General features: G+C 41.3%; 1 protein-coding gene across 1 annotated transcript; it reads right to left on the reverse strand.

Annotated features, from left to right (window-relative positions):
• Window positions 1-326: 326 nt before the first annotated feature.
• Window positions 327-9200, reverse strand: LNP1 (leukemia NUP98 fusion partner 1). Its single transcript, XM_033086349.1, has 3 exons — window positions 9045-9200; window positions 2555-2800; window positions 327-527 (listed from the first exon to the last, which is right to left on the reverse strand). Exons 1-3 carry the CDS (start codon window positions 9189-9191, stop codon window positions 327-329), a joined length of 594 nt encoding a protein of 197 aa, XP_032942240.1. The 5' UTR covers window positions 9192-9200.
• Window positions 9201-10972: the final 1772 nt, after the last annotated feature.

The following is a 10972-nucleotide window of genomic DNA, read 5'->3' on the forward strand; positions in this document are numbered from 1 at the left end:
GCTCTGTAATAGATGGAGGTCTCCTCTTAAAGGAACACATCCACTACTGTCCTGCTGCAATGCTAAATATGCCTGAAATCCTCTTATGGTGGTTAATCTCTAACTTGGATCTTGCTACTGATCCACTCCTATGACAAAGGTCACATTTCTAATGACAAAAGTAAAGAAAGGACGGTAGTAACATGGTGCCAGTGGGGAAGTTGAATTTTACTTTTATTTTACAACTTAGGGGCTATTCTAGCTAATAGGCCTCTTCTAGTCAAAACAGAACAAGAATACTCCCTCTGCTCATCAGGGAGAGTGTTAGGATCCATTATCTCAGCATTCTAGCTGCCTGTGCATACATAACCTTTCTGAATGCTTGCTTGTGATGGAAGCTGTTCGCCATGTTTTGCAGGTACTTCTGAACTTTCAGCTTCTTCTCGGTCTCTCCTTGCCTCTGATTTCTCTCCCATTTTCTTATGAGACTTGCTTTTTCTCAAATGCAATTTTTCTCTTTCTCGTCTCTCTTTTGCACCTTCAGGTTGCTAAAAGGCAGGGAAAAAATAGCAGGGAATTAAAAGAGACTCCTACAAGAACAACAACAACAAAAAAAACCTCATTAATTTATTTCCCTATGTAATAAAATATTCCAGTAACCTGCCTTACCCAGATCAGCTTTACCACAATGAGCTCAAATTCAAGGCCCAAGCCAGTCACCCTAAAGCTCAGCAAGAAGAAAAACACATTCTTTTATTTTACTCAGTATATGATAGGAGGGTCACAGGCTCAGTGGACTTGAAGAGGAGAGCAGACAGGAAGGAGAAAGGGAGGAGCTCTGAGATTTCAGCCCAGACTCCATGTTTCTATCCTTTCATGTGATCCCTCTTTAAGCCACTGAAGGCTGCTCAGTGCTAGCTGCAAAGACTTCAGTGAAAACAAGGTCTGAAAGGTTCTCAAAGACACAGTTATATGAGAAAAGCAATATGCAGGGGAGGAGATGAATTACCTTTCCCACACTGTTCACGTGTCTGATCATGGTGGTTTGAATTGCACCCACAGAGCTCTGAATGCAAAAAACCACTCCATTTGGAGGCACAGGTTTAAGCCCATATTTTCTTTCAGATCTCTGACCTATTGCTCAGTTCTTTGAGATTCACAAGTCCTTCACATCTCCCAAACTGCAATTGCAACTGAGGGAATGGCAACAACTTGGTCTGCTTGAAAAAACAGGTTAAAATACAGCTCAGCACACTTCGCTGCTGATTACAGAGGGGCATTGGAATCCATTATTTTAACTAGAACCAAAGCTATATTTAATACATTATGCTCACTATATACCAAATCATACATCAACTACATGCTCACAGACTTCCTAACCACAGGCATTTTTTTAGAAATTATAAATGATAAACCAGATAACCACTGGTAAATGCTGGCACATGAGGCAATGTAAATTTCCAAATGAAATCAATTGGATAGTTCCTGAAGAAAAAAGATTAGGGAATGCACTTGAAATTTTGACAATGGTGTAACACTGCTGCCATCATCATAATTCCTCATATTCTTAGAGGACTGGTCATGCAAGGACTATAATTATGGGATCAATCATGTAATTATGTTGCTTATTGAAAAGAGATTTTTTTCCCCCTCTTTTACTGTGCAAAGAGAGTTGAAAATTACTTTTCCATACAAATTGTCAGTGTCAAGAAACTGGGAGGAAAAAAGAATACTTCCTTCTGTGGTTATTTGATGCTAATGTTAGGTGTTATTCAAGCAATTTTTTGAATGGAGTGACAATTTGATAGTGTTTTTCTGATACTTAAAAGTGAGTTAGGATTTATCACCCTTTCTTCCATTGCATGGTACAGCAGATACTACATACCATAAAAATATATTAAAGTGTCACACACAAAACATTGTTATTGGCTACTTCATCAACACACACCAGACAAAATGCTCATGGCTCTGGACAGAATGATGGGGAGAAGGATGAAATGGGGGGGAGAATCCCCTGCTGCCCGCATGCCCTTTCAGTGAAAATATGTTCCACTACTTACAGCAATAGCTGCTGCTGCAGCTGTGTGGTGACACTGCAGAAAGCAGATGGACGGAGTCCTGAGGGGTAGATGAGAAGCCTGCAAACACCAGTGTCTGGCAGTATTACAGATAACTCCAAAAAGGTTAAGTCAGGTTAGCAGCAGTGAAAAAGTGAGCTGGGTCTTGCAGCAGAAGTGAAGCAAACCTGGGTTTGTATTGTCATGTTTTGTGGCCACAGCCATAGAAATCTCTGAAAACATTGCCACATGAGCCAGTGCAGTGTCTCATTTTGAGGATAAACATTCCTGAATAAGCCTAGACAGTAACACTACATCAATGATCGTCACACTAATGATACAACTTTAACCTTGTTTGTGCTTGTAGTAATTTGAGACAACATAATATGAGAAATTCCAATTGGAGTTCATTTCTGCACTTCCCCCAGCAAAGTCAGAGCAATTACACAAAGGATGAAGCTGACTTGGTTGGTTGGGCTTTTTTCTTCTGTAGTGTTCTTAAGTTGGTTGTTACCTACCAAAGAAACTGAGCGTTTGCTTTTGAGACGCAATTGCTTTTCAAAGGACTCTGCAAATTCCTGAATGGAGTTTGAGCTTGTCTCTGGACATGAGCTGTCTGCTGAAGGTGTTCTGCTTGCCTTCCTGTGGCAGTGGCATTTGACATCTTGGTCTTCTTGAAATTCCTTGGAGCCCCTGAGGTGGCCTGAAGATGAGCCTTTGGCAGAAGCATGAAGTCGTGTTGTATGGAGGGAGGAAAGCTTGGCCTGAAAAACAAAAGGTCTTTGTCGACTATTGAAGAGTAAAGCAGAATACACGAGGCAAATTTTTTCTGCCACAGACACTCTCCCAAACGGTGCTGCAAAGTGAAGGACCTTTCACAGACTTCTTCATCTTTTCTTTTTATCTGTAGGATAATCACACTGCCAAGATCTTGCTTTCTGGAGGTGCAGCAAGCAGCAGAATTTCCTATTATTCCTGGGTTTGAGGATATAAGTTTTGGCACATAATAAATATTTTAAATGTAAAGTGGTCGAATGTAAACCTCCTAGTGTTCACTGATACTAAAAGGAACTGTGACTCTTCATAACCTCAAAAACTCAGGCCCCACACCAGGTCGCAGTTTTCTAGGCAGAACTTTCAAAAAGCATTACCTAGCCTTTTGTGGCCACATAAGTCAGATAAGAGGTTTTACCCACAGTGCTCCAGGTCTTATCAGCTGTTTGAGTTTAGAGTGTGACAGCAACAATTTCTCACCCAGTTCTGCCAAGTTTTCAGTACCACCTACATGCAGACAAGATGCTTTATTGCCAGCTTTGAATTTTCTGCTGCTTTCTTGGGCATATTTGTCCTGAACAAATGAAGGAGCACTTTCAGGGTACTGAGGGACACACCCCTAGCAAAGAAGTGGTAGGAAACAGACTCCTACAATTATATTTGCTGGACTGAAGTGGGGAGCGAGTAGTTAGTTGTTTCATTTCTGTGTGATTCAATTTTCTGAGGTCTGGCATGCAGATAAAAGCTATTGATCTGCATCAGCTGTGTTTAATTGAATGCCTGCAAAGGCGATTACACTGCTACAGAACTGCTGTCTCCTGTGGAGTCGTGTATTGGTGGTTTTAGAAAGGGACAGACCTGTAGAAGAGAGGCGTGAGAAGGACACCCCACAGAGCCAGGGGTACCCCAAACCTTTCCAGCTGCTGATGATTTTCAGGATTAGTAGCTGAACACTGGTAAAATGCAGATGGCGAAAGCTATGAGAGAGGAGAGGTACTGAAAATTACACCCCTGCAGGTTGGTGCCTCCAGGCACTCAGCTGCTGTATATATTTCTGAATGTATGTATGCTTTGGACATTATGAGGAATTTCTTCACAGAAGGGATGGCTAGACGTTGGAATGAACTGCCCAGAGAGGTGTAGGAATCAATGCCCCTGGAGGTGTTTAAGGAAAGACAGGACATGGCACTCAGTTGACATGGTGGTGGACTGGTGAAAGGTTGGACTTGATGATCTCAGGGGTCTTTTCTAGCCTAATCAATTCTGTGATTCACTGTTTTGTATAAGCCTGGTGCTGAGCCATCAGCTACTAAGTAACCCCAAGAACTTCTGGTAGCTTTAAGGAAGCTCTCATTATAACACAGGAAGGTTTATCCCACTGGTTCTGCAATGCTTCCTAAGAAAATCCAGTAGAAAACCATACACTTGGTACAGGGTTTGTGGTGTGTTTTGGTTGTTTTATTATTTTAACAAACAGGGGAAAACTAAACCAACTTGGGATAGTGTTCACATGAATCTACAAACCTTGGACTGCAAAGGACCTGAAATGTGTCCTGCATACAACTTCATTCACTCTGGCCCAGGTACTACTATAAATGTATTGGCACAACAGGAGCCTATGCAGCCTTTCTCTAAATAGAGAGGCTGTACATTCATATTCCTGTGGCTACATCAGATTAGACAGACAGGAGATGCTAAAAATAATAAATCTCACACCTGACAGAAGTACCTAATATTGAAGAGTGTTTACAAAATACATGGCACTGCTTCCATTTTTATTCCAGGCATGAGCTTACTATGTCCAGTGTTTTGGACTGCCTCTGAGAGTAGCGTTAATGATTTCTGCCATATTATTTTTACTTCAGTTTCAAACTAGTCGATACAGCTGCAAGTTCTGTAAGGTCATATTGTATTGTCACTTTAGAAAGCATCAAAGCAATCCCATTGTGCTCGAGGGACAGAAACACACATTCCATGCCAGGCTCAACAACCTAAATGTCTTCTGTGTCATTTTAATGGCATCAACATATATTTTTTCCTGGAAATAAAAATTGTCTTATGGTAAAAGTCACTGGCATCTGTTCCTAGATGGTTTGGGAAAAAACCCAAACCAAACATAGGAGGACAGCTGAAATGGGGGATTGTATTCTATCACTCTTGTTTTGCAAAGTCTGTAAATGTTTTCTTTTCCTAAGATATTTCTTTTTAATTTCCCTTCATAGATAGAATTACAGTTAAGCCCTAAACAAAAAGACTCCAGTTTACCTACTGATATGGCAGCAATGGTCCAGAAAAGGGACAAGATTCCCTCTGAAATGCCCATCTGCCTCAGTGGGCTAAGGGTAAAGCTACACAGGTCTATGCAGTCATATTGCTGCGACTGTGCTTTCTCTCACAGTGCCCTTGCATGATACATTAAATTTTCCATCATCAAAATGGGGTTTTTTTGCCAGTACTGGGAAAGCCAGAAGCACCAAGGGATTTCAGGGATTGTTTCTCATTCCCATTAGTAGTCCTTTTTTCTGTGTTGGGTAAAGGCCATTCTTCAGTGTATCTATTTACAAAACAGCTAATCTTCTGCTAATTGCCCATCTCAAACATACTAAAGGTACACAAACAAAAATACTTCACACCACAAAAACTCTTGTCAGTAAAATTTGTCTTATCTCTTTCTCAGTTTCTGTTGTAGACAAGTTAATTGTTTATATCTTTGGGGCTTGATTTGAGAGCTTGTGCAGCTGTCAGTAATAACATTAATCTTCAGTGTGTCAGCACAAGTGCTCATTGTTTGCTGGAGTTTAGAGTTTACACAATGACCCGAGTATTTTAGGGATATTTTGGAACATCTGACATTCAGATGCTCTCCCATGGCTTCATTTCCTTTTGAGAATCTTACAGACAAGCATATATTTCTTAAAAATGTTTTGGTCTGGCCTTCAATTGGTCTATAGCAACAATAGTGTTGCAGATGTTCAGTCGAGTTTAGTTTAAATTAAATGCCAGTAACGTCAACACCAGTAATTTGTTTTGCTCTCACTCTCAGTTGTCTTGGCAATTTTCTCCTGGACCAACAATGTATATTTGAAGGTGGATATATGTATAGAGTTATAAACTTCTTATTAGTTTTCCTTTGTCTCCAATCTTTTCCTTACAACAAAATGTCTGGGAGGTAAGATGTGTTCTGAACCAAAATTATGTAACTAGAATGTGTCAAGGAAAGTCATAGCTGGAGGCTTCAAAAAGGGTATCACAGTTAATTTGTCTAAAGTTTGCCAGGGGAACAACTTAAATAGAGGAGATGGAAACAGCTGACTTAATTATCCCCAGGCAGTTTTTACACTCAGTGTTGGCCTACAGCAACATATACAGGTCTGAGCTTTGCAGGAGAGTGGAGTTACGTGTTGCTTTAGCCTGACAGATTGGAGTTACATGTTTTAACCTGACTTGCAAGTGACCCCATGAAGGGTGAATATAATTTTGTGCTCCCCTCTGCAAAGTGTGAATGACTATAGCAAAAGCATTTTGCAAAGCTCATCTCAGTAGTGTTTGTGAGGTATACCAAGATATTGGGGGAAAAAAACCCCAAAACTGTTGTTAGTTTGGGAGTTACTCTTCAAAGCTTTACCCATATTTAGGATGGAGACTGTACCACGATAGGACACCACAGGAGTTTATTTCTGTCTTTGAGGTGGGAGCAGTGGCTTGAATGTCTCACTACACCACTACAAAGACCAACACACCAGTTTGGAGCTGAAAGTGATTTTCCAGCAGAACCACCTTTTGTGCTACCCTGAGAGCACCAAAAGGCTTGTGGTGCAGAAGCAGTTCACATGGGCAGGACTGCTCTGCTGCTGATGCCCTGAATACCAGCCTTGGATATGAGATCAAGTGAGCTGGCAGTGCCCTTTTGGCAGTACCATGGTACCTGAACAAGGAGCTTATCCCAACAGCTGAGTCAGAACTTGCTGACTTGATTTTCATCTAGACAGTGGAGTTATCTCAGTTTTCAGTGTTAAAAGAGAAGATAGGGTACACTGTGACCTGCTGTGGAGGTATGAGTTCTCAGAAGAGATGCATTCTAATCTCAGTTATTATTCCTCCAGATAATTAGCACTGTTCTGATAAAATGAAGACAATATTTAAATAACAGTACCAGTGTTATGAATCTTATAACAGTTATAATTTGCAATAATGAATCTTACCGTAGTTATAATTTGGAATAACTCTGCAAAAAACACACCAGGTGCAATAGCTCTCAAGTTACTGCTCTCAACAAGGAGATGCTCTGTCTGGAGGTATTTCCAAGGCATCAGTAGTGCCCATTTGTTTAACTTCTAGCTTTGGTTAGACAACACATCCCTAGTGCTCTTTACTACCAACTACTTAACTTCCAAATCAAGAGTTCATTTCAAAATGTATTCCCAAATCATAAAATCCCTAGAGAAATCTTCCCATCTCATTCCTCCAGTCAACATCTGGCACTAAGAAATAAAGCAGTTAAAATTTACATCTTCTATATGAAACTAGTGGACCAAGACAAATTTGTGTGAAGCATTAATTTAAATGCCAGATATAATTAGGTGTACATAATATCTTTAGCTTGTTAAACAGCAACATAAAAATATCATAGTCTTTCTGTCAGCTATGGATTAAGGAATGCAAGTATAGCAAAGTATTTGAATAGCTATTAGCTAAATATTTAAATACTTTTGAACAAACTGACTATAAGGACATGTTTCAAATGAAATGTCTGTTCACACTCAAATACAGACACAAATCTATTAGATGTGTTCAGCACCTCGCTGAATGGAAAGAGATTTAAAGTACATCCTTATACTCCAGTTTCTCCTGAGGCCTAAAGAAATCACATATGCATAGATCTCTGAGTGAAAAAAGTAAAATACAATAAAATTAATTAACCTCCTTCCCCTCCCATTAATAAATGCTATGTATTCAGCTTTCTGATGGAATAGAGCAGCAAAGCTCTAGTTCAGAGTCTGTCTTACAATCTGTGGCTGAGGTGAAATATAAAAGCAAATAACAAATGTGGCTGATCAGATCAGAAGTTACAAATGAAGATTACCTTTCCACCCTGTCCATGAATTCAAAGAGGGAGGAAGTGATTTTGGACTCGGTTGTTTTTCTTAGCCAATTTCTTTGGGAAAAGAAAAATCCCACAGCTTAGAACCTGACAGCTACAGAGGAGGAGAACTTGCAAGGTAGAAACACAGAATGGCACAAAAAACAGTTTGGAAAAGATTAGCTGTTCCTCCCCAATATATAAGCATTTGCTTCATAGCAGCCATAATGATTTAAGGATATAAGAAAAAATTGTTTGTAAGGAAACATAGTATCTTTGTTAAGACATCTGATGTGTTGGGAAAAAAAGGAGACAAGTTTGGACCACCTAAATGTTTTTTTAAAAGCTGAAATGAAAGCAGCAATCTTTGAATAAAGAGAAGACTGTGAACAGTTGCTTTCAGTTTAACCTAATTTTGATAATCACTTAGACAGCTGTGAGCAGCCTTCTGCACATGAACCTGCCCCTTTCCCAACTGTTTTGTTTTAAGAATAAATAATGTACTTCTACCTCAAAATCTTATTTCACTTAGTAAGCTTTGTTATGTGTTGTATCATGTTTTCAGAGTCAAATGTTTTAAAACAGGAGGGACTGCATCGTCCAGCTTACAACAGAAGTTACACGTACCTGAAAACAGGTAAGCCCCAAGGGGTAAAGGGTAAAAGTTCCAGGAGGCAATATTGTTGCATAATTTGGTCCAAACCCTTTTAATACATGTGGAGTTGTGCAGTTTTTCACATGAGAATAGACTCATTACAGACTCATACAGTCATTATGCATGCAGGTGCAAAATGTTTTGATCTCTGCCAGTTGTGCTGAGCAGCCAGCACATACAGTAATACTTAAGTGTTATTACAGTAATACTGCAGTAATGCATAGTTAGGCAGCTATTACATGCTTCTCCTTACATTTCTGGTCCTATCATTACTTATCTCGGAGTTTGCCAGTTTTCTGTATTCCAAGACCCCAGAGGCTTTACTCTGTCAGACAGCTAAGTTCAAAAAGTAACTAGCAGCTGCCAGCAGGAACTGAACTTACTTGGCAAGGTACAAGTAGATCCTCATACATTCCTGAGGCCATTACCTCTGGGGTTGGAACTTACATTTATAGGTATACCACGTGCACACACAGAGAAAGCTGCACACAGCTCTTACCGGTAGAGAAGCTCTCCTTTCACTACAGACTCGTGGCTGACGTTTCTTGTGGCCTCTGCCTTCCTTCTCTTCATCGATCAAGTTGTGGCCCCAGAAGCTGCTCATCCATTTTGCAAAGAAAATATCATCATCCTCATCATATTCCATGTACAGATGCTCCAAATTTGGGGGGTGGTCTCCCAACCAGACAAGGCAAAGCAAGGTCAAATTCTACTACCAAGCCAGTAGCTTCACACTGTTCTGCCAACTAGACGAAGCAGAGATGCAGTTTCAACCACTCTTTCTGCACTCCCTCCCCAAAATCTGTCCCACTGCAGCCCCGGGCACTGTCTAAACATAAAGTCAGCCCTTTCTCATCTCTTTTCAACAAGGTTTCCTTTAACCTTTCCATTGCAGCCATGTCCAATATGACACTGCCGCAGGGGGTGGGTGGCAGTGCTGTGGCTGCTCCCTGTGTTGCTGCTGAGTGCCCCAGCTGTCAATACCAATGCAGAATTGCCCACAGTTACATGCCTGTGGGGGGCAGACCCAAAGTAAGCTTATGATTTTTGAGAAGCAGAATTGACATATTGATGTTGGTCAGAAACTGGCACAGCTGCTTGCAGAGACCTAGCTGGCTCTGTGGGAGGGATCACAAATGGCCCACTCTTCTCCTGTTGCTCTCTCCTGACTTCTGTTGCTTCTGCTTCTCCTTCAGTATTTCAGAAACACTGTCTGTCTAGGTATAAACCCTCCCTGAAGCAACTGCTCATTCATTTTTGGGTTATGACAGACAGCACAAGCTTGCAGCTGCTGCTTTTCACCTGATTAATTTCATCTGCCATATCAGGGGTATGGAAAACCCTGCCTCACTTGATGGCACTCAGGGTTAAAATGTGCTGGTTCTTCCTCACCAGCCCTGGGTGTAAGCCATACAGACCCTGCCTATACCACAGAACAGAACAGGGCCAGGGAATGACTTCTGGCCCTCAGACCAAGTGTCTAAACTGACCTCATGTACCTTACGTGGTGTTTGTGCTGAGGGTCTCCTCAGGGCTTTATGCTGTAATTATTGCACTGTGGCTGTAATCCTTTGTTGCCATTTTTATGTCTCCTTTATTAAAAAATCTCTGATATAACACAAAAACTGTTGTGGCCCACAAAATTGTTGTCTGCATGGTATGAAACTGGAAGATGTGCCACATGATTTGGGACCTGGCAGGAGGAAAATGAGGGTTCTAAGGCTGTAGAGCTGTTGGGATGGTGTTGGAAGACTGCATGGTAGGAAGAAACCAAATCTAACTTCTTAATGGAAGCAGTCCTTGGTGTGTGTTGGTGCTCTTCTGCTGCCCAGGCATTGCTGGGGAGATGCTGGTTGGTCTTGGCCAGAAATAGGCCAAAAAGCTTGCTGGTAATTTAGCATTACAGAGAAACAGTGGTCCAGCATTAAACCTTTTCCCCAACCTGTTTAGAACTACAGATATAGCTACAAAACTTGTTTCATTCATGGGGGTGTAGGTATGAGATGTGTGGGACTGTTCATCCTGAACAATACAGGTGAGGGGAATGATTGGTCATGGATGCCTATGTGCTCAATTTTACCCTGTCCAGGGCAGGCAAGAGTGTGATTAGCAGAGGGACCTGAGTACATGGGTGTGCAGATGGCATTCCCTGAGATGTTCTGTATGAGAGCTTGGAGACACAGCCATGCCCGAAGCAGCCTGGACAGGAGTAAGAGGAATGCCTGCAAAACAGTGCAGTAAGAAGACACCTGAAGCAATGAAAAGGATGCGTAGGCTGATTTTCTAGGTGGGGAAGGACACCCCTGGCCATATCCAAACAGCCTGAATTTGACTTACCTCCTGAAAGCCATCTGTACTGGCAAAGTACATCAGAAGATCTACAGGAAGCACGATGTAGGTGGCATTGAGGTTGTCCCAGCAGGAAGC

This window comes from Catharus ustulatus, chromosome 2 (assembly GCF_009819885.2).
Source record: "Catharus ustulatus isolate bCatUst1 chromosome 2, bCatUst1.pri.v2, whole genome shotgun sequence".
NCBI classification, from domain to species: Eukaryota; Metazoa; Chordata; class Aves; order Passeriformes; family Turdidae; genus Catharus; species Catharus ustulatus.